The 25,356-nt window shown below is 34.8% G+C and overlaps 1 protein-coding gene across 2 annotated transcripts in view; it reads left to right on the forward strand.

Moving 5' to 3' along the window:
- Window positions 1-25,356, forward strand: part of CLDN10 (claudin 10) — a 202,932-nt gene that overhangs the window by 145,386 nt on the left and 32,190 nt on the right. Inside the window, exon 1 of one of the 2 annotated variants that reach the window (XM_051984020.1) lies at window positions 17,271-17,490. The exons of the other annotated variant lie outside the window; for it this stretch is intronic. Within the exon in view, the coding sequence (XP_051839980.1) occupies window positions 17,271-17,490 (220 nt within the window). Of the gene's footprint in view, window positions 1-17,270; window positions 17,491-25,356 lie in introns of those variants that run through there. 2 annotated transcript variants of the gene reach the window in all.

The following is a 25,356-nucleotide window of genomic DNA, read 5'->3' on the forward strand; positions in this document are numbered from 1 at the left end:
TTTTTGTTTCAATTGATCTGTGGAGACAGCAATCACCTGAAAGTTTGAATAAATGAGCAAAAGTAAAAATCACAAGCAAAACACACACAATTTCATAACTTTCTATTTAATTTGAGAAGTATATTATTTATAATATGACTACTACATAATATTTTTCAAGTCTAGAGTTGTGATGAATCCAAACCCACTTTGTATACTACTCTGGCTGAGATAGGTACAATTAGCTTCTAGCTCTAGTGGAGAGCATCTGTAGTCTTTTATGAATGGTATGCCAAGTTCTGACCCCTTCCATTCTGCTGTGTAGGAGCTGGTATTAAAGCATTAGCTCACTAAATCACAGGGGCAAGGAGAGGTACTGACCAAGTGGAACTTGCCAATCAGCAATCTTGGGGAGGGGAAAGGATGAAGTGGTGGTGGAAAGGAACCACATGGATTCATTCAGGCTAGGAAGGGAATGTGGAATGGCTGCTAATTCTCACAAACTGATAGTCCTATAAAGAAAAGGTGTATCAGGAGAGTGGATGGTGGCAGTGGGGATCACATGCCAAGGAAAACTAGCTCCCATGCCATATCTCTGGCATGCATGTTTCCTGGCTGACTCTCTAAAATTCTTTACTATTTTATTGCTCCATTTTCTTATTTATAATCTTTTCCTTTTACAGTAAAATTTTTCTTTGTTGTGATATCTATAAATGACAGTAATTCTGCCAAAACTATGAAACTAAAAAAATTGGTATTGTACATAACACACATCAGAATTGCTATATAAAAACATATTTGGAGATAGCTAAAACATATTTACATTTGTTTCCATGTTTATAATTTTGTACTTGAATTGGATTGATGGATATCTGTTACATATCAGGAATATCCTAAAACTTGGAGGATTATTAATAGTTTTGCTTTTTTTGTTTTCACAAAGGTCTTCTTCATTTCACCCAATTACTCAGAATGGGAATGATCATAACAAAAATTAAGAGTGGGGGGAAAACTAAAACTATAAATGAATAATATTTTATAAATAACTATATAAAGAAAGACCAACAATTAATATAATGGAGTTCATATGTTATTGAATGAACTCAAGGGCTGATTCTAGAACAAGTCAAATTTTCAATCACATTGCCCATGTAGACCAATAAACAATGTCTCTTCTCATGCACTGAAGGCACATTTGAAGTATCGTTGTCATGGAGAGCATGTCAGCCAAATTTTATGAGTATGCCTGTCCACTATCATACCTTCTTTTATTGAATAATTGTGATAAATCCAAATCAAGAAATTCTGACAGGAATGGGCTCAGGGACCCAAATCTTTCTGAGACTCAATATACTCACCTGTGAAATCAGCACACTGGGCTCCATTGGGCTGTATGGTCCTACCTAACTCCTAAATCCCATGATTCTTTTCCTTTTTATTCTCAAGAGCAAGAGTAATATAATACAGAGGAAAGAACATTTGCCAGATGGTCAGGAAAGAGATGAAATCATATCAGCACTTATGAGCTCTCTTATTCCAGGCAACTCATTCTCACTTTTTTAACCTTTTATTTTCCTTATTGTAAAGTACAATCCAAGCTTCATGGGACTGCGTTTAAGAAAGTGTTGTAAACTTTAAAGCTTTACAAAAATCACTATTATATATGCCTTATTATGACATTGTCCACTGTTAGGTGGACATCAGCCTACTGATGTCTTTACTTCTTTCTCAAACTCTACTTTCCATCACCTACATTCAAGGAGGTTTTCCTCCTTCTGTTACCATAGCTATGAATACTTAAAAATTATCACTATTTCTTTGTGAAAAAAAAGAGTATGTACCTCTCACCACTACATGATAGGCTAACTCTTCATTGCTCTTCACCTCATGTTACTACTTACTTGATGGTTTCCATTTTATTCCAAACCTAATAATAGTATCAATAATTCACTTAGTGAAAAAGATATTACTATAAAAATTACTGATATTTTATAACCTAGAATAACATTGTATTGTAAAGGTTCCCCTATTCAATGTTCTTCAACACTTTTCATTTTCTGTAATAAACTAATTTGGCATGTGGGGAAAGATTCAGTTAATCATATTTTTGTTTTAAAAATTTATTATTTTCATTAGTTAGTTTCATATAACTAGTAACTGATTTCTGAATGAAGCCAAAGTTGCCAACATTTATGTGTAAAAGAGTTATTCTGTCCTTCATCTAAAGCTTCACAATCAATTGGGTGAGGACATTAAGGGTGCTAATGAAGAAGAAAGTGTTTGGCTTCCTTTACTGACAGAATTTCCCTTTCTAATTAGTGGGAGAATCAAGCAAACAGAAAAATCCAATGGTCTTGCTCTCCTTTCTCAGCTCACAAGCCACAGAGAAGGAAGCATGTCAGCATCACTCTCCTGCCCTTAGTTCATGGCATTTCAAAGAGCTGGAGGAAATTAGGGGAAGCATCTGACTGAATTTTAATTAGAGGCCTACTGCAGTCAGCTTATACCAACTCCTGAGAACCAAAGGTTAAATTTTTAGTTTGGGCATTTATACCTCGATATTCAGCAAATGCTACCATTAGGGTTTGATTTATTGTTCTATTGATTGTCTAGACTTAAGAAAGTGATGAATAAAATGTGAATAATGCACATTAAACTTGTCTTTTCTGTAGTACTATTTTTTTCTCAATGGTTAAACATTTACCAGAACACTCCTGATCCTAACTAACTCTAAATATTTTATCTACTATTCAGTATTTCTTTGGCTTCAGAAATAACCTTGATGTACTGAATCACAGAATGAAAATGACATATAGTTAAATACTAACCTTTTTATTATGAAATATAAAAGATTGATGAAAATGAAGGTAGGAAGGGCAGAAAAAAGACATAAAAACCCACTAGCAGAAAAAAATAATCAGCAACATTATATCAAAAGTATCATCCTTCTGTTAAAATAATGAAATAGGTCAGAAAGGTCTGAAGAGACTTACATGAACTGATGCTAAGTGAAATGAGCAGAACCAAGAGATCATTGTACACTGCAATAGCAAGATTATACAATGATCCGTTCTGATGGATGTGGCTCTCTTCAACAATGAAATGATTCAGGCCAGTTCCAATGATCTTGTAATGAAGAAGCCATCAGCACCCAAAAAGAGGACTGTGGGAATTAGGGAACATAGTATTTTTACTCTTTTTGTTGTTGTTTACTTGCATTTTGTTTCCTTTCTCATTTTTTCCTTTTTGATATGATTTTTCTTGTGCAGCACGACTAATTGTGGAAATATGTATAGAAGAATTACACATGTTTATTGGATTATATACTGTCTAGGAAAGGAGATGGGAGAAGGGAGGGAAAAAAATTTGGGACGCAAGGTTTTGCAAGGGTGAATGTTGAAAATTATCCATGTATATGTTTTGAAAATAAAAAACTTTAATGAAAAAAAGAAAAACAATAAATTAAAATAATGAAATAGGATAAAAATAGAAACATTATGGAAAAGAAATGACTATTTTTGAACAGTTAACTCTTGAGACAATTTTTCTTGGAGATATAATTCCTGAGAACTCTGATAAATAATCTACATGAAAATCTCTATCATTACACTATTCTAAGAAAAACTCTGTATGGTTTAAACACCTGTGGAACTACAAAATGTAAATATCAAAGGAAGTATAAGTAAAGAATTTATAGATTATATTGAAGTCACATATTTAATGACATTAATCATTTACAATGTAATTAAAGAGAAACAAACCCTAATAAAGAACTTCATGAGTCAGTTAGTGATCAAAAGAAATATTTTTTATAAAGTCATTATACATTAAGCACATTATGGGCAGAGAAGAGTGCTTATTAAGACAATAGGTTTTGGTAGATAGACCAAATGGCTAAACTATAATATCAGATTTTGAAGGCTACAATTAGAAGGTGAGACAGAATAGTTAGTTGTGTCTGCTACTTAATAACTTCTGGAAGCTTGAATAATTTAAGATAGGAAAAGTCTAGTTTCTACTATAGTCATTTATAAATATTATGAAGCAAATTGTCTTAAAAAAAAGCATTTGAGCACATTACCACAAACTTTAAAATAAAATTAAATATGACTAAAATATTCTTACACTCTACATGATTTTCTTTTAATAACATTTGTCATTTTTAGTAACACTTTTAATATCAATCTTCTTGAAAGAAATCTGATCATTTCAGACTACAAACTGTTCCAAAGAGCAAGAGTCTCTTCTAGTGAGTCCTATTTTTCCTTTTGGTCATTATCACATGACTTTTATAGATTATTTTGCAAAGCCAATCACTGAAGCTGCCTAAATAAAAATGTGACTTTCTGTTACATTCAAAGTTAAAAAAACAATCCACACAATTCCCTGTTACTTGCGCTGGATGGCTGGTCTAATATAAAGTCACATTTTTTTTTTAACTTAACATCAACTACTAAAAATCACATATGAGAAGAAATACTATTTTGGGCAATGTTCAAACGCATATTTGAAGTTACTACCAATCAATGCATACATTTCATACTTTCTGACCTTAATAATGTCAAATATGGAGATTAGTTCTATTAAGTGTTCTATGATCACTAAATGTTTTCTCTTCTACTTACCCCATAGAAGTATTTTCAGTTAATAAGTTATCTAACTCAGTGTGGTAACTTCACATAAAACATGGAGTAAATTGCTGAAATTTACCATGCACTATTGTTTGACTCAATTTAGAACCTAAACTCTTTGATTCCAAAGCATTCACTGAAATGGTATTTAAAAAAAAGAAAAAAGCTAATGAAGTGTCATAATTAAATCTAAATAATCTAAGCATGACAACAAATAAAGGCTATTCAAACCAGGCATGATTACAAGAGAATATTAATATTTCTTTCCATATGTAAAAACAAATCATTTCTAAATAATTCAGAATATAAAAATATTAAATCATATAGGATCTTAAAAGATCATGTGGCCCGCTTCTAGTCTTTAAGAGGAAACATTTCAAAGAGAAAAGCTCCTTTCTGAACATTCAGCAGTCTTTCTCTGTATTCCCTTTTGCACAATCTTATGTTCTAAAGTGTCATTTATTTGCACATTTTGTTTTTCCAGTTTAGTTGTACCTAAGCCATAGTCTTTCTCCCTCCATTCTATGTCCTATAGACTTTTTCTCTTATGTAATATGGTCATTTAAATTAAAAAGCATTGTCTATCCATACCCTAAAAAAGAAACCAACTATCATTTGAGATTCCATTATGACTAACAGCCCTCATTTACAAAACATATAGACTTATTTCTATATTCTGTGACTACAGAATAGTATTGAATTGATATATTCTTTTTTAATAATCTAACTTAGCTGCAATGTTCCTCTGGTTTCCCATTTATGGGTGGTTTCAGCAAGCCTTTTTTTTTTTTTTTGTAGAGGAAATATAAGAAAGGAATAGATATGGATTTGTGATTTCATTTATTTGAACACCCTAGTGTGGCAGGAAGAAAATAAGTATTTAATAAGCCCCTACTATGTGCCAGGAATTATGCTAACCATTTTACAAATATCATTTAATTCTATCTTCACAACAATCCTATGAAGTAGAACTGAGGAAACTGAGGCAAACAGAGGGTAAATGATTGGCCCAGGGTCATACACCTGGTAAGTGTCACAGACCAAATCAGAACTCGGTTCTTCCTAATGTTAGGTTCAGCAGTCCATTCACTGAGCCACATAGCTACCTCTAAGTGTGGAAGCTACAGATCAGCATTCCATCTGTAACTACAACTTATAGTTTTGCAGAGTTGCCAGAGACAGAAATATTAAGGGATGTATTATAGTCACATAATCAGAATCTAATAATAGGTAGGATCTAGTTGGCCATCATCTATTCACTACACTACTTTGTCTCTCTTCTGTAGCTTATGATCTTGTGAATCAATTTAGTTTTCTCTGTTTCTATCTTCTTTTGAAATGGAAATTTTCTTTCTCTCTTTTTTAACCCGTAGAATGATCTATTCAGAGAAATACTCCTTAGATACTCCTTTGCTCTAATTTATGAGAATTAAATATAGCTTTCCCCAGTATTTTGGAGCTCATAACTGCTGAATCTTACCCCAAAATCTGTATCTCTGAAAAGGAATGACAATACACCACAGGGATCACTTATTAGCTAAAACACTTCATTAACCTTTTCTCATCAGAAGCATGAATCTCAATCTAATTTCAGTTTTTCTTTACTAACATTCTAATCTTTCCTTCCATACTTTTAATTTGTATTTCTTATCTTAGAAAGAGCCTTTGACAAATATTTACTTTTTTGCTTGTTTTTTTAAATGTATTTTCTTCTTCACATTTTTCTTCTTCCCTTTGTTTTATGGAATATAAATAAAAATCCATTAAAACGCCAAATCATTATATTAGGGCATAAAACCTCAGAATTATATTAGGGCATAAACCCCACAGCACAGACCAATTAGGGCATAAACCCCACAGCACATAACTAAAAATGTGCCAGAAAGAGTCCTAATAGCAAATAGAACAGAATATATTAGATAAATATTAATCCATATCACTATCTATAAAGGCATATAGGGTTATTTTAACAGCTACAACAATTGTAATGGTATCCATGAAAAAATGTTTTTTAGAATAAGGTTAAATACAGATATCACAGTAAAGAAATCAAAATGGAATTTCCAGAGTATATCTGTGCTCAGAATAATATTTCCAAGGTTAATAAATAAGTAAATGCTGAATTACTTTCACTCAAGAATAATGTCATATTCTAATTGAATCTATTGGAGAAACTTACTATGTATAATTGGCACAGGTCTTTCCAAAGTTTGCTTTGTAAAAGAACTCCCTAAAATAGTAAAATAAGAAAAAGCATAAGAATTAATTAGCATAGATTTATAGAATATCCTTTCTTACAAAACTGAACATTTGTCATGGATTAAAATATTTTGCCTTATATTTTAAAATGTAACCTTTGATCCATGCAATGGAAGAAGTGTTAAAAGTTAGCAGATTCTCTCTAAAAAATTCATTCCTCTATCTCTAAAAAAGAACTCCCCCCAAAAACCCTATACAACATTCACTAAGCATCCTGTACTTTTCAAGTAGCTCTAAGGCTGAATTGGAATTTCCTTCCAATCTTGAACCACAGAAAAGAAACCCTAACAGCGTTCTAGTCACACACACAGTAATTTTTGAATGTTGCTAACAGGTTTAAATCAGTCCTAACTCCCATGTTTTGAAATGTTTCATTCACTCCAGAGACCAACTCTGAAAGTCTTGGTAACTTAATTTTTTTGAATAATTAAAGTAAAAATGTGTTAACTTTTCAAAAATTCAATAATCTATGATTTCACTGAAATCACTCCTTCCACTAATACAAGTGTCAATACCTCCATCTAGTAGATGATTTGTGTGCTGAAGCATTCTGCAAATTTATTACTGTGTAAGCCAAGTTTCACCCACACTGGGTACCCAGTATATGCCCAAATACTCAAATCTTAAATGGGCCTATAGTTCTCATCATTTAGATAATTGATCCTCCAACAATACAGATCATTTTTTACCGATGTCTTCTTGCTTCCCCTTTCCTCATGTCCTCTCATCAATTCACCTCATTGGTTCACTCAATTGTGTTAAAGATTCTTCATTGTTTTTTTTTTTTTTTTTGACATTTCAAGATCACCAATGGGGTTTGAGCTATTTATGGTGAACTGCTCTCACCAAATGACAAGACCATTTTCTTTTGGTACTATATTCCCAAAAATAAATTTTAAACTGACCTTTGAAAAAGATTGGTTATTTTATGGTAAAAATATCTCTCAAATAAAAATATCAAGTATTACAACACATATAAAAGCATTTGAGGGCTGATGCTCACAAACAGCATGACACAGTTCCAGTTCAACTTACCATTCTGCTCAATGATTGTTTGTAATGGTTTGTGGTCAAATTCTTTAATATGCAAAGAAGTAAAACCTACTACAGTAGCCCATATAAAACTGGAAATAGATTTATATGACAGTCTATAGAGCATAACTGTCATTCCATCAAAATTTACTCTGAATCCTACAAAAATACAAGATTATTCCCTGAATTACAAACTCACTGGCAAGATAAAACACAAGAAATGTGAAGTTTAGATTTGCTCATTTAACCATATAGATACTTGTTTCAAATTTTTACCTTTAAAATATTTTTCTAATGGAAATCAGTTACTTTTATTCTATAATACATATTTTTTCTTTGCTATGCTGGTAGTTCATTTTCATTGTTTACAAGCAATTACAGGAAGAGCTGTATTCTTCACTCTTTTACATCAATATTTTAATAATTTCATAACCATAGTGCTTGGCACATAGTAGCTGCTTATAATTGATTGATTTGTGATTTCATCAGCATGGGTACTATGTCTAATAAAGATTGCAGCTCCTGCATGTCTCAATTATAGTGGTATTCTCTTTTACCTTCCTTTGTGGTCCTACTGCTTAGCACAGTACCTGACACAGCTTGACACAACTGATTTTATTCTCTTTTCTTGACTTGGAACAACAGTAATAAAAACAAACAAAAAAAAGTCAAAAAACAAATTCTCAGGGGGAAAAGCTTTTCTAAAAATGACAAGGCTGATCTTCCAATCAATCAAAAACAAATACAAGATAATTTTTTTTTGCAGGGCCAAAAAACCCACTAGAAGCTTGGAAGAGTTGAAAAGACTTCATATCAATGGTGATACTGCAGCTGAATGTTAAAGGAAGCTGGAGGTTCTAAGATGCAGAGGTGAGGAAACACTCATTCTTAACATGAGGGAAAGCCAAGGCAGAAGTTTGAGGATGGGAGATAGAATGTTGTATGTGAGGAACAGCAGGAAGGTTATTTTGGCTGGATCAAAATTATTTTACAGAAAGTACAGTTATTTATGAAAAGGCTAGAAAAGCAAGTTGGAACTAGATCATGACAGTCTTCAATGTCAAACAGAGATGTTTGGGAGGCACTGTAATTTATTGAGCAGGGAAGTGACATGATTTAGAGAAATCATTTGGGTATTTGACATTTGTGTGAGTGATGAATAGGAGAAGGCAGAGACTTAAGACAAGGTGAGGTTTCCAGAAAAGGGATGACAAGGTTCTAGATCAGAGAGGGAAGGGCATATCAGAGAGATATGAGAGATGTAGTGGTAGAATTGACAAAATTTGGCAAGTGATTGGATATGTTGTTGAGGGTGAGTGAGGAATCATTATAAGAGTATATTCAAAATCACACATCTATTGATAATAAATCATTATTTTGCAATCTCCATATAAAGTTACAGGACCTTATATGGGGTTGTAAACCATAGTTTAAGAAACTGAACTCTAAATAACATCCCCCTATCAGCTCAAGGAAGTCTTCAACACTCCATACATAGGAGAAAAAAGGTCTTCCAATTATTCCTTTATTATATATGATCTCTAAAGATGAGACCACTTTTCTCTAGACATAGTATACATCCATGGAAGGGTGTTATAGACCTCCAAGGGAATGTTTTTGTACCAACTGTTCTTGCCGTACCACCTCACATCCTTTTTTAAAGTTATTCAAAGCTGGTTGATCAAATGATTCTCAATCTCTAATCATGGGGGAGGGGAAAAGAGAGAGGAAGAAGCACACAAAGGAGTTTAAGCTAATGACATTAGAGAATCACTGCTGACCTCTCAGAACCATCTCAAGAAGAAGATGTAGCAGTTCAGCTCTAGGAACATGACTTCTTTTTAATATCAAAGTTGTAATAAGGACACCTAAGAACCTGAATGGGCCAAAAGATGACTTCTGAGTAATTGAAAGAATGGTGGTGACCTTGACTGAAATAAAGGTCAAAAAAGGGGTAAATCTTGCAATTAAGTGTGAGATGTGCCAAAATGTAATATTCTTTGGTTTGATTTCTTGGAGTCTCTAGTAGCAGCCTTCTTTTCAATTCAGTAATCATCACATGAGTTGCCAAGAGTTAAAGTTCAAATCCTTTGTTATCTCTTTCAAAGTCTTGTCTCCTTTCCTGGGGCCTGATTAGCTTTCTTAGAGGCCTATCTCTCTCCTTGGTTCTGAGAGCTTGAGCTCCCACCTGTCTTCTCAGTCCTCTGAAACTCTCCAAATCTCTCCTAGCTGAGGCTCCTATCTTATATGCTCTATAGTGAGTATAAACCAATCATTATATCACTAAGAAACCATTATTTGTTATAAGATTAAAACAATCATACTGAACCATGCTAAACTAGATAACCATTGTATCTATCAATTCTACTGACAGCACCTTGTAAGAATCCTTTGTTTCAGGTTTAGAGTTCTGGCCCATAACATCGCCCACTTTCTTTTGTTTTAAGAACATAAGGGGTCATTCTCTCTCTGACTTCTCAAGGAACCCCAAAAAGGAGTTGATCACACCTTTCCTGACTCCTCAAAAAAGGGGTAAAAGGAGGTGATCACACCCTCCCTAACATCTCAGGAAGGGAGATGAAAATACCAAAGGAAATGGGAAATCAAATCAGATTAGCGGGTTTCTGAAGGGTCTCATTTGAAACAGATATATATAATATCAACATGGGAGGTATTACACATAATTACATAAATTACATAAGCACATAGTAACACAGGCTAGTAGTGATATAACAAATAACATGAATCAACATGAGAAATTATACATGTCCATAAGTCCTAGAAATAGTCCCAAAAGAATCTATTTTCCATTACTTCATGTATGTGGGGAATCCAATGATTCCTGCAAGTTTTGAAATGCTGCAACAGTCTTATCAACAATTTTTTATCTCAAGAAATCCAATGATTCCTGCTGGTTTTGAAGTTCTATAACTAACTATAACTAACAGGCTCTTTCAGTGTCATATGTTTCTTAGGTCTTCTCTTTTGTTTCGAGGTTTCTGTTTTTTTTCTCTCTCCAGGTGCTCATTGGCATCCATCTGATTCCTTTTCCATCTGTAGAGATACAAGCAAACCTTTTCTCCCAAGCAGTTAACCTGTCTAGTCCCTTTTATTTACCACTTTCTAAATCTCTTCTCATCACCTAGCAATTACATTGGAGCTGCTTGCATTGGACACTGCCCTTCTTTTGGGTTAAAAAGCCTATATTCTCCCCAATTGTAATCCCTTTCTGCTACCTGATTGTTTTTTGGCTGATTGATCATGAAATCCCTTTCTTCTATCTGATTGCTTCTCTGCTGACTGATCATATCAGAGTATTGAGCTTTTAAAGATTTTCTGGGTGTAAACTAGGCTGCCATTATGCCCCACCTGTTTTTTAATTTGGGATCTTGGAGATGGGCCTTAACTCTCATTTCCTTGGGTCAATCTATATTCTGAGGCCCAGTGGAAACCTCAGTTGCATTTTGGACATAGGGTTTTGCGTTTTCTCTCACCTTGTCTTCTCACTCTATCTTTATACCTACATTGGGCTTTCAGATGCCCAATTTTTCCACACTGAAAACATTGACAAGTTTCTTTAGAAGTCCTTGCCAAGAAGGACTCTGTCTTCCCATGTTCATCATAGTCTGGATATAACAAGCATTTGTGCCCACTGTGGCACAGCGTCTTATGATCTCCTCTAAAGGACCATCTTTGTTATAAGATTAAATCAATCATACTGAACCATGCTAAACTAGATAACCATTGTCTCTATCAATTCCACTGACTTAGCACCCTGTAAGAAGCCTTTTTTCAAGTTCAGAGTTCTGGCCCATAACAGAGGTGTTTATGGGACAACTAATTAAAATGCCAAAAGGTGGTTGGTGATGGAAGACTTAGAACTAAGAAGAGAGAGTAGGGCTGTATAAATAGTGCTGGGAGTCATCTACAAAGAAATAAGAACTAAGGCCAAGCTTTTTAAAACTTGCAAAAACTTGTGATATGTTTAGATAGTCTTCAAGAATTTGGGTCACAATTCTGAGATACCACTACACACCTAAGATGACAGGAAAAGATAATGATAAATATTGGAGAGGGTGTGGGAAAACTGAGATACTAATAATTGTTGGTGGAATTGTGAACTCGACTATTCTGGAGAGTAATTTGGAACTATGCCCCCCCAAAAATGCCCATCAGACTGTGTATACCTTTGATCCAGACGTGTCTTTACTGGATCTGTGTCTCAAAGAGATCATTAAAAAAGAAAAAGGACCCACATATGGAAAAATGTCTGTAGTAGTTCTTTTTGTAGTCACAAGGTAGTGGGAAGGAAATTATGTGATGAATGGCTTGAATAAGTTATGGTATGTGAATGTTAAGGAATATTACAAGATGATTTCAGAAAACTCTGGAGAGACTTGCATGAACTAATGCTAAGTGAAGGGAGTAGAAAGACATTATACACAATTACAACACGATTACATGAGGATCAACTGTGATGGATTTGGCTCCTTTCAACAACGGGGTGATTCAGTACAATTGCAACAGGCCTGAAGTCTACGGAATGAGGGAGAGAGCTATCTGCATCCAGAAAGAGGACTATTGGGATTGAAGATGGATCACAACATAGAATTTTCACCTTGTTGTTGATGTTTGCTTGCTTTTTTTTCCTGTTTTTTTTCTGTTTTTAATCTGATTTTCCTTGAGTAGCATGATAAATGTGGAAAAAAATGTTTAAGAGAACTGCACATGTTTAGCCTATACTGGATTACTTACTGTTGAGGGGAAGGGATAGTGGGGAAAGGGAGAGGAAAAAAATTGGAACACAAGGTTTTTCAAGGATGAATGTTTAAAATTATCTTTGCATGTAATAAAAAGCTATTATTAAAAATGAAAAGGAAAAAACTTGAATCACTTTCAAGGCAGTTCCAATAGAATTGTGATGGAAAAAGCCATCAGCATCCACAGAGCTAACTATGCAGATTGTGGATCACAAAATAGTGTTTTTCACCTTTTTGCTGCTGTTGTTGTTTAGTTGCTATTTTATTTCTTATTTCTTTTCTCCATTTGACTGATTTTTCTTGTGAAGTGTGATAAATGTGGAAATATATTCAGAAGAATTGCACATGATTAACCTATATTGAATTACTCATTGTCTAGGGGAGGGGAGGAGACAATCAGGGAGGGAGGGAGAAAAATTTGGAACACAAGTTTTTGCAAGGGTAGATGTTGAAAACAATCTTTTCATTGCATGTATTTTGAAAAATAAAAACCATTATTAAAAATAAAATAAATTAAATTTAAATTTAAATTAAAATAAGGGATTTCCTGAAATGAAAAAAATTAGAATATTAGAGTAATTTTTGGTGTTTAACTGAATTATGCAAAATTTTATTTAAACTTTTCAAATGATTAGCTTCTAATACATATTTTTCTTCAGGCATCTTACTAAACTATAAAATATTAAGTTAATATTTATATGTTATATTGTTATTATAAAATGGACATTTTGGAAATTAATAAACTTGATACAGCATTAGGGAAAAGAAGAATTTGGATCACTTCCCAGCCTGCATGAAATGATAGGGTAGAATTGTAACTGAGGATTCATTACCTTACAATCTATAAATATTCTGAAATAAAAAGTATGTTTATTCATATGTAACTAGCATGTATAATTTAATAAACATTTATTTTGTGCCTATTATCTGAAAGACATTCTGCTTCTACACAAAACACACAAAATTCCCCTTTCTTTCCCCCCCAAAAAACCAAACATACTTGATGCTTCTGAGTAAAAATCAACTCATTCTGCTCTTGGAGTCATTGCCCTAGTTCCTCTATCCTTTTCATATATAGATAGATAGATAGATAGATAGATAGATAGATATAGATATAGATATAGATAACCTATTACTTGAATTCAAATATTCTATCATAGATATTTGAAGTTTCTCTATATGTAACAGGAGCTACAAAAACTGGGTAAGACACACAATTTTATAAGTTTCATACAAAATATTTAACTTTAATTGCTAAAAATATCTTTCAACAGTCATATCACTTTGGTAAATCAATAAACTGAATAAAATGTTGATGTGATCTTAGGAAAGTTATTTAAGTTCTCAGTGTTGGATGTAATTTTCTAAAACAATGAGTTGCAAATTATATATTGATCAGCAAAATGAAACTACTTTTCTAGTCCATACCGAACAGAAAATTAGGGAAGGGTATAATTTTAGACCAAAGGTTTTTAATTTTCTTTTTTTTTAAAGTCATAAACATCTATGGATCCCTTCTCAGGATTTTTTAAATGGAAAGTAATAGTTTAATTTCAGTTAGAGATTAGTAAAAGATTTCATTGTCTTCCCTTCCAAGTTCGCAGATCCCAAGTTAACTCCTGTTCTAGACCCACAGATGAAAGTGGGAAGGAAGGAAGGTGTCATCTGACTGAAAAAATCCAGATGAGATTAAACAGAACCTAAATCAGTGACAGAACAATTTCAAGTATTATGCTGCTTTTTAAAATTATAGCTTTTTATTTTCAAGATATATGCACAGGTAATTTTTCAGCATTGACAATTGCAAAACCTTTTGTTCCAATTTTTTCCCTCCTTTCCTCCCACCCCCTCCCCCAGATGGTAGGTTGATCAATACATGTTACATATGTTAAAGTATAAGTTAAATATAATATATGTATACATGTCCATACAGTTATTTTGCTGTACAAAAAGAATTGGACTTTGAAATAGTGTACAATTAACCTGTGAAGGAAATAAAAAATGCATGTGGACAAAAATATAGGGATTGGGAATTCTATGTAATAGTTCATACTCGTTTCCCAGAGTTCTTTCGCTGGATGTAGCTGGTTCAATTCATTACTGCTCTGTTGGAACTGATTTGTTTCATCTCATTGTTGAAGATAGCCAAGTCATCATATAATATTGTTGTTGAAATGTATAATGATCTCCTGGTCCTGTTCATTTCACTCAGCATCAGTTCGTATAAGTCTCTCCAGGCCTTTCTGAAATCATCCTGTTGTTCATTTCTTACCGAACAATAATATTCCATAATATTCATGTACCACAATTTATTCAACCATTCTCCAATTGATGGGCATCCACTCAGTTTCCAGTTTCTGGCCACTACAAAGAGGGCTGCCACAAACATTTTTGCACATACAGGTCCCTTTCCCTTCTTTAAGATCTCTTTGGGATATAAGCCCAGTAGTAACACTGCTGGATCAAAGAGTATGCACAATTTGATAATTTTTTGAGCATATTATATTACTTTTCTGAAAATGTTCAATGAAGTAGCAGAAAACTAAAATTTCCCTAAAAGTGATTTTTATTCTGCAGATTAGGTCTGGGTTTCAACAAGAAAGTAGGTAATAGGCAATCTTAAGCATTTCAGTAACAGAATAAAACTTTTCTATATAGCATGAACAACAACATCTGTTCCAACCAAGCTCAGCTGATGTTGAGCTCCACATTGCCTTAACTGAGCCTTTTTTTTTAAAGCAGGCTATACCATTTTATTCTTTAAGAAAAAATCCTTTCCCAGATTGAAAAAAAAAAACCAACATTAGGTTACAAGAGTGTCCAGACCAAGTAAGACAACAGTCCTAACTGTACTCTGTTCTGGTCAGATCATATCTAGAGAATCAGAAGGATTTTAAGCTTATAATTCTGATTAAATCAAAAAGACTTTGTATGTGTGCTGGTTCTGTCCTCTATTCATGGATTTGGACAAAAATATTAAATTCAATGAATAGTTATTGTGTATATTATTGGATGTAGACTACTATTCTAGGTACCACAATTCATAGACAAATATGAAATAGCCTTCAAGGACCTCATAGTCTATTTGGAGGGAACAATCTGCATACAAGTAAATATAAAGAAAGCATAGGTAAAATAATTGCAAAATCTAGAGAGTATCAGTGAGCGGATCGGGAAATAATTTTATTGGATAGAGGTAAGAAAGGAGGGTATTGCAGATATGGAGACTATTTTATGTGCAAAGATAAAGGAGGGAAATGGATTGTTGGGAGTGAACAAGTTAGCAGCCCAATTTCATTCAAACTGGGAGTGTACAAAGAACATATCTATGTATACAGAACTTCATGCTGCTTCCAAAGGCTGAGTCTGCTCAGTGAACCCTTGTTGTCCATGTCCCTTAGGTGTAACAGGGTCAGTTACTCAGACTTACTATAAAGAAACTTGATAATGGAATAAGCTTGTCTTGTTAGACTTTATCACTTTAAACTTATCTTTCCTGGTAGAGTATATATACATACAGAGCTTTCTCCTTTCAGATTTAATAAAGTAATTTGGAAACCAAACTTTTTATCGTGGGTAGGACATAAAGAAGGATCTGTTCCATCAGATATGCTACCTCCGGCTGCCCATCTTCCCTTTCTATAATACTTCAGAACAAGGGCATTTCTTGAAACCTCATGTTCAGATCTCTGTGGGTTTTAGCATCTTTAGACCATCCCCCTCTAATAAGGGGTTCGTTGGGTTGGCAGGCTGGACCAGCAAACTAATAATAAGTGTACTGCTAGAGGAGAGGAAAACAGTTATTGAGAGAGATGCATGAAAGAATGTGTCTTATTGATGTGGGGACCTGGCCCAATTTCTGAGGAAAGAGTAAGAGGGCACCGCAGAGTGGTCTTTTCTAACTAGGAGAAAAGAAAACTGATACAGATTCAAGTTTGTGATGATCTGGATTAGGGGGCAAGAAAATCGAGGAAATGACGTCACCTCTTAGAGATCACTCTATCCAACAAAAAAATCAGCTTTCTAGCATTCTCTTTACATTCTTATGTCTCTCGTGTTTCTTCCAAGGAAACCTGACAGGACTAAGGGGCTATCCCCCTGATTCACCAGTGGTAAGGAATGGTCGGAGTGAAATTTGAGGCACAGCAGGATAATGAAGTTTTTCATTTTCTTTCCCCATCTCTTCTTCCTCCTCCCATTTAGAAATCATAATGTATAGTTTATTAGTTTCCCTCTTCTAAGAAGGAAAGTAAGGGCTGGGGGAGGGGGTTAGGAGGGGATGGGAATAAGGGGTGGTGAACAGCGGGACTGAATTGGGGGTGGAGGGAAATCCAGGGGTGGGGCAGGATGCTGTGAAACTACTGGACTCTTTCCAATGAGCTGGTAGCTCTCCCCACTCCACCCCTCCCACCCAATGGAGCTGACTCTGGAGTGTGGGCTCAAGCTCCCGGGCTCTCTTTGACCCTCTTTTCCTCGCGCGCCCTGGGGCTGCTGGAGGAGGGGACCCTGGAAGGAGGCGGAGTCAGGGGAGGGTAAGAATGGGGAGCAATAGAAGGAAAAGGTGCTAGGCTGGGAAGTGGATGCGGGAAGCGCTGCAGCAGCCAGCGGCATGGCGAGTACGGTCTTGGAGATCATAGCCTTCACGGCGTCTGTCTCCGGCTGGGTGCTGGTCTCCTCCACGATTCCCACCGACTACTGGAAAGTGTCCACCATCGATGGCACGGTCATCACCACCGCCACCTTTTGGGCCAATTTGTGGAAGACATGTGTTACCGATTCCACGGGTGTCTCTGACTGCAAGGACTTCCCCTCCATGCTGGCTCTAGACGGTCTGCATCTCTCCTTTCCCCCGTGACCTTCCCTGTCTCCCCCATATCCCTTTCTCATGCTCTTCCTCCCTCTCCTTCCTTCCACTCGAAGAACTGCGTCCTATATTTTAGCAGAGCGCGCAAGAGAGGAAATGCGCGTAACTTAAAGCAGCTCAGGAGCTCAAGGGGCCACATTTTAGATGGGATCCAATACCTGCGTGCTGCTCATACTTTAACACTCAGCAGGCATGATAGGTTTCGGGAGGTCGGAATGTGGGAATTGCGTCGGGATAGGGAAGGAGGTGAAGGACGTGCAGAGGACAGCATGGAGTTCGATTTTGTTTCGTTCATTCTCGTAATCTAAGGAATGGATTGTTCTAAAGTTCTTAACCTGGGGTCCGTGGTTACCTTTTTAGGAATCCGTAAACTTGGATGGGGGAAAATTAATGTCATTAACTTTTAACTGAGATGTAGCATTTTCTTTAATTATTTAAAAACATTCTAAGAAAGGATTCATGGGGTTCTCCCTCCTGCCAGAGGGGTCAATGATTTAATTTTTAAAAATTGGTTAAGAAGTTCTGTTCTCGAATGAGATTGAGATGAGAGGTGAACTAAAAGTCAGATGTGAGCCAGCCAGGATGAAGGAAGGGAAGCAGCAGGTGCACAAGTCGGGACGCTCCTTCTAGTTCAGCCAATGCTCTTGGGATCGGTACTACCCTGAGCGGTTGCCAAGGGTTGAAGTGACCCGTCTCCTGTCCTGTGCGTGTGTTCAGCAAGACGTTGCACACAGGAGAAAAGAGGGTCTTTGGGAGAAAGGATTTGGCAACCTGGGGTGATTCTCTCATTGCTAAAAATACCTTTATTGTAGAGAGCCTACCATAAGTTTTTGTTTGTTTTTGTTTTGTTTTTAGTAACTATAGAATCAGCAGCCCCTGTATTTAAAACTCAGTGTTTGGTTTCTTTCTTCCTTTTTCTTTCTTTGTTTCTTTTCTTTTCTTTGAAGAGGGAATTCTGGCGTAGTGTGTAAAACTTACAACGTAGCTTCTAAACATCCTCAGTTCAAATCCCATCTCAGACAATGTGTGTAACCTTGGACGGTCCATTTTGTTTTGTTTCTCCTAACTTCGTAGAATTTACTGATAAGAACATAACCAAGTTATGACCTGCATTGAAGAAATTCCTCACAGTTGATAAAATCACAACTTTATCTGTGAAATGGGGAATTGATTAAAAGCAAAAATCGTTTGTCCTTGCACTTCGGTCACATCTTTAAAAACCATACATTAGAAAAATCAAAAAATTGTCTTTCTTTAAAAATATAAACTAGCCCAGATGGATTTAAATGCATTCTCTAAGTCTTAAAACAATAGACCACAACTGATTATTCCTTTCCTAGTCAGAGTGATTGACTCTGCTTATTATTCTATTGCTTCTGAAACCTGAGTTACTGTGTGGAGAAGTTCAGCATAGAAAGAATACTTCCCTTTTCTTCCTTCTTTTAATTTTATTAGTCAGTTTTTTCCTAGTGGGATGATCTTTTCTACGTGTTTTTTTTTATTTGAAATAGGCTTTCTTTGGTTTTTCTTTCAAAAAGTTATAAAACTAGATCTTTTTTTCTTGCTTGCTTCTCGGAAAGTTTACAACAATTAGTCGCTGATAATACCAACTTTGTTTAACCTTGAAGAGAACAATGAATTTTTTAAGTAGAAATTGGGATTCTCAGAGGAAAAAGTAATATAGATGGGACTGCATAAGTAAACTGCTATAGCCCAAGAGGACTAATTACATTAGTTTTAAGGGTTTTTTTTGGTCATTGCGTTATTTTAAATTTTTATTTACATAACTAGGTTAATAGTAGAGACAAGAGTTTAATGCCTCCAAGTGTATATAATTTTTAGTGTATATAATTGTATGTCTTGAAAAACAAACTCTAGCTTCAAATGTATTATTTGATGAGGACATAGAGTAAAGGAAATGTAGGTATTGTTCTGAAAGGAACAAGAACTTGAGTAGCACCTTCACATATGATCTAGACCATATTTACTCCTTAGAACCACTGTTGAATTGTCTCTATTATCCAAAACACAAATTCAGGCAGATGATGTGAACAGATAAGCTCATATTACTGTGTTTTACCACAGAATTTATCACAGATTTACAGTAATTGTCCTAAGAGCAGTCTTCTGTTATAATGTAATTGAGAAAAGGGTTAGCTACATAAGCTTTCTTTTAAAGGGGCAAGGAAAAGGAAAGGGGAAATAATAGCATCAAAAATGTTCTTGATAAGGTGCTGAAATGCTCATCTTCTCTATAGGGTGATGGAATGGGTGGATGACTGACCCAGAAAGTTTAAATGTTAGTGTTTAATGATGTACTAGAGAGGAATCTATCACATGCATACTAATTTGAAGTCACCAAAGAAAGAAAAATTGAAAGGGAAAGAAAGAAAATAAAGGATTGATGCTAAAAACCTTCAATCCAACAAACATTTATAAAATGTCTCTTCTGTGTAAGATTAGAGACATGGAAAGAATAAATCCTGTGTGTGTGTGTGTGTGTGTGTGTGTGTGTGTGTGTGTGTGTAAGGAATAGCATGCTGAATTCAATTCCCAGCTCCCACCTATCCTGGAGAAAGTGTTTCTGAGCAAGTCACTTATCTTCTTATTGTTCTGGGAAACTTTAAGTTACAAATTTTTGCTGATCTGTATTAGTAGAAGGAATTTACTGGGAACTCTCTATACTAATTATGTACAGGCACACACATATATACACACAGATGTACTAAGACAGTTATAGGTCACTGGGATGCAAAACAAGAAAAAAAATCCCAAAAAACTGGTCCCTTTTCTCAAAAATTTATATTCCATAGGACATGGAGGGATGATAATCTACAAAGAAAGAAAAAAAGCAAGGTAATTGAGAAAGGAGAGACTATCATCAATTGAGAGCATCATGGAATACTTCACTAAGGAGATGGTACCTGAGCAGTGGCTTTTAATTTAATTTTAAAGAAGAAGAAGGTATATCCATTATAGGTCTGTGTGAATCTATGGAAGCAAGAGATAGGATCTTGAGTTTGGGAAACATCTATCTAGTAATCTGGTTTGACCATAACATAAAGAAGAATAGGAGAGATAGTTGGAAAGGTAGATTGGAGCCACATTTTTTAAAATAACTTTTTATTGACAGAACCCATGCCAGGGTAATTTTTTACAACATTATCTCTTCCACTCACTTCTTTTCCCATTTTCCCCTCCCTCCCTGCACCCCCTCCCCCAGATGGCAAGCAGTCCTTTACATGTTAAATAGGTTACAGTATATCCTAGATACAATATATGTGTGCAGAACCGAACAGATCTCTTGTTGCACAGGGAGAATTGGATTCAGAAGGTATAAATAACCAGGGAAGAAAAACAAAAATGCAAGCAGTTTATATTCATTTCCCAGTGTTCTTTCTTTGGGTGGAGCTGCTTCTGTCCAGGATCAATTGAAACTGAATTAGCTCTCTTTATCGAAGAGATCCACTTCCATCAGAATACATCCTCATACAGTATCATTGATGAGGTATATAATGATCTCCTGGTTCTGCTCAATTCACTTAGCATCAGTTCATGTAAGTTTTGGAGCCACATTGTTGAGATACTTAAATGTCAGGTTGAGAAATTTTTATTTTATCCTAGGATCAATAGATAGCCACTGATGATTTCTGATCATGGTCTTTTCTATGCTTTAGAAAGATTATTTTGTCACTGCTATGGAGAATGGATTGAAGAGAGGAGATATTGGACATAGAGAGACCAATTAGATTGTTACAGTAGTTTAGGCAAGAGATGATAACATCCTGAAATGGGTGTTGGCCATATCAATGGAGATATCTTACAGATTTAGAATCATCAGGACATATCAGTTGATGAGCTGAGGAAGAAGAGTGAATCAAAGATTGTTGTGGATGTTCAGTTGTATCTAGCTCTTCATGACCCCATTTGAGGTCTTCTTGGCAGAGATACTAGAGTTCTTTTTCCAGCTCATTTTATAGATGAGGAAACCAGGACAAAATTAAATGACTTGCTCAGAGTCACACAGCTAGTGAGGCCCGATTTGAATTCAGGAAGATTCATCTTTCTGCCTTTTTTTCACTGTACCACCTAGCTGCCTCATTACTTTCTGATTTGCACCCCCATTTATGAATGAAATAGCTCTGGACAGAGTCAGACAGGCAATTGACTTGAAGAAAATAAAACTAATCCTAAAAATGGAAATAAAGCCAGATCACTGAAAAATTCAAATAGGAAAAGGCCACTTATGTATAATTTTTTCCCACAGTATTGAAGGAGATAAATAAGCTAATTGACAGGGATGGTACTAATTTATTTCAATTATATTGTATGTGAAGATGTACCTTTGAATTTTGATTAACAAGATTGTGTAATTCTCATCTCAGCTTTACAGATAAAGCCGCTTAAGGGGTAGAAAAGCTTTGTGTCATCTCAGATCTAGTGATAAGAATCAAATTGCCTAAATCAATGCCATTTTTTTTCATAAAACGATTCTAGAATTTTATCTCTGTTCTTTTTTATAGATTTCCCAGGAAAAATGGTAAGCATTTGTTAGCATAAAAAAAATTACATAGAAAGACACTAGACCAGTGATTTCATTGGTCGAGGAATTCCCAGGTAAAGAAACTCTCTCTCACTCTTTCTCTTTCTCTCAAGGCAGGTTAACACCCTTTCTGCAATTTGTAGTCTTAACAGCATTTAGAGTTTAGAGTTTAGAGTTTGGCTAGGGTCACATAGCCAATAGGTGCCAGAAACAGGACATATATCCAAGATGTTTTATCTGAGATTAATTGTGTAATACATTAATCTGCTTCTCATTTAAAAATATACATACTTTATTTCTGGAAGGGCACTATTACACTGTTATGTATATATGAGTGAACCCCAAGCTGGGAAGGCCTGGATTTAAGTACCACCTCAGACATATATTGGCTGTGTGAGTATAAGTTAAATGAGTGTTCTAGATGTAGACAATGTGCTGACTTCTACTGATAAAGGGATTTTTTCCCCTTCTGTCAGTGAAAATATAGACACAGTGTATTCTCTCTTTTCATGAGTCTAAAATCCAGTTTATGTGTCATTAATGGTTTCTCTTCAAGTGGATATTTTTACTTTTTAAGAGATGACAGTGAAAATCAAATGTGTATTTTAATTGTTAAGTTGAACTTTCAGGAAAGTCAGAATGTAGTTTTTTCTATCCTACAATATCTACTGATACAAATCACAGTCCTCTTACTAATTGAAGCTATGTTCTATTTAAGTGAGTTAATGATTTCTGGCTGTCATGCTAAAGCTATTATTCTCAAAGTACCATTTGACCTTTAGATAAAAATCAATCTCATCCATGTTGCTGTTAGTATATAATATCTATGTAACTGAGAACGTTTGGCATTTCTCTTAGGAGATTTAACTATAAATTTTGTTTTAGAGGACCTCTGAGTAAATATGTTCAAGCTTCAGCATCTTAATGTGTTAATTAGCTGTTAACAGTTCCAGTAAATTAGGTCTGTCAGAAATAATGGCCTCTTTGGCCAGTTTTTACTACTATGGTATTATCTAAAATAAGTTTTACCCTCAGGAAATATTAAATGGAAGGTTGTAAGTACCCACATTGTAAAAGGGAAATCATTACATGGATGCTTATAAGTAGACTTAAATCATGCAAAGATTAACTCTGCCAAAATAATGAAATAGAACAAGTATTTATTAAGTATTTTCTAAATGCAATGTATTATGCTAAATACTTAAAATATTGATTAATTTAATCCTCACAACAACCTTGAGAGATGGGTATTATTATATTCATTTTACATTTGGGGAAACTGAAGTAGACAGAAGTTAAGTATATTGTCCAAAGTCACATAAGTTTCTAAGATAGGACTTGAATTCAGGGCTTCCTGACTTCAGATTCAGCACGCCATTCATTTATCACTGCTTTATAATTTATAATATAGACAGGTCCTAATTTACAAATATTTTATTTATATAAACATTCCTTATACAGAACAGGATTTGTACAAGAAATCCTCACCATCCATGAAAGCAACTGTCCTTCCTTACCCAATTCAGACCCTAAAATATTTTCTTTTATGCAGATATAGAGTTAACATGTTAATTCAGAGCTGTTCTTAATTGTTTAATGCCATGGACTGCTTCTAAGAACACTGTTTTTAAATACTTGAAGAAAAAGCTAAATTTCAGTTAGAGGTTAGTGAAAGTCAATACATGTGTTGTTTTTTCTAGTTCAAGTTCATAGACTCCTTGAATGCTATTCATGGACCTCTCTCTGCGGACTGCTGGGATTCAGAACCCTTGCTCCAGCAGTACCTGTCTCCCTACCTTCCAAATGATATTCTAACAAGATATGATGGTGAAGCCTTTCAGTCCCTTTGTTTTCACCTTGCCACACCCAAAAGAACAGTTTATAAGGAAAGATGTATCTCTGAGGTCCTGAAATGAAATTTGATGCATACTTTCCCATAGAAATATTGTTACAATGTGGTTATGTAAAGAGGATAGATAGCATTCTTTGCCATATTAGCTCTAGTATGATCTTTTAGGAATCAACCTGAAAATGAATCACTATTTAATCTGCTTTTATAGAAAATGCATTTAGGTTTTCCAAACTATAGAATTTACAATTGAATTGTAAACTGGGACTGTTTGTACTCTATCGATTCATAAGGAAGTGAAGAAGAATAATTTCCTTAGGATAGTTTTATTCATTTATTTTCACATTTTTATCATACTAAGATCTGATATTTGTTCAGTGACTACACTTGAAGGCAGGACAAAGATGTTTAAAACCATAGACTAAAATTGGTCTCTTTGATCATAAAAATGGTAGAGTACTGACTGAATCTTAGCTGCCAAACAATGAGCTAGCCCTGTTACTACCTTACATACTCTTGAACTTTACCTGAAGTGGTTCAATGGATAAGAAGGTTCAGGGAGATCTAGGTGTGGAGTCAGGAAGACTTGAATTCAAATCCAGCATCAGAGACTTTCTAGATATGTGGCCCTGGATAAGTCCCTTAAATTATGTCTGCCTCTTTTTCTCATCTGTAAATGGGGATAATAATATTTCCCACTCAGGGTTATTGCAAGGATTGAGATAATAATTTTAAAGTGGATAAGCACAGTGTCTGGTATATAATGAGGACTTAATGGGTGCTTATTTTCTTCTCTTCTGAGGATCCTGATTCCAGTTTCCAAACACTCCACTTTGCTGCCTGGAATCTGAATCAGGCATCCTGCTGGAAAAAGGGAGGAATAAAGGGATACCTAAAAAGGAAGAACTTGTAGGATTCGTTGTTTAGTAGCAGTGTTACAAGTTAACCCATGCCATAATGACTAGCATCCAAATCAATCTGTGTTAATTATTTTCTAATGCCAGTGTTATTATGCTCTTTTTGGAGGGTTTTCTGTTTTTGTTGTTTTTTTTTTATTGCAATAAATCTTGTTTAATCATAGGAAAGCAAGGCAACTTCATAAACTTCAAAATAAAATTAATATAAAGAAAAACTAGATACTTGATATCTTTGAAAACACAATATGTGCAATAAGTAATATGTGGGAAAAAAGTAATGTGTGCCTCTTTATATTTGAGGTGTCAATTGTCATTTGGGACACTTTAGAAAGCAAAAATGTAGTCTGCATTAACAACTTGGATTTTACTTGTATCAGAATGGAGCAGAAATTAAGTACACTATTTATAAAGGCCCCCTCTCTAGAAAGAGATGCTTACTAGGACTTAATAACATTTGGATTGACCTGAAACTTTTTTGTAATGGGAATTTTTTATAATAGTTTGTGTCCCTATAATGATATG

This window comes from Antechinus flavipes, chromosome 3 (assembly GCF_016432865.1).
Source record: "Antechinus flavipes isolate AdamAnt ecotype Samford, QLD, Australia chromosome 3, AdamAnt_v2, whole genome shotgun sequence".
In the NCBI taxonomy this organism is placed as follows: domain Eukaryota; kingdom Metazoa; phylum Chordata; class Mammalia; order Dasyuromorphia; family Dasyuridae; genus Antechinus; species Antechinus flavipes.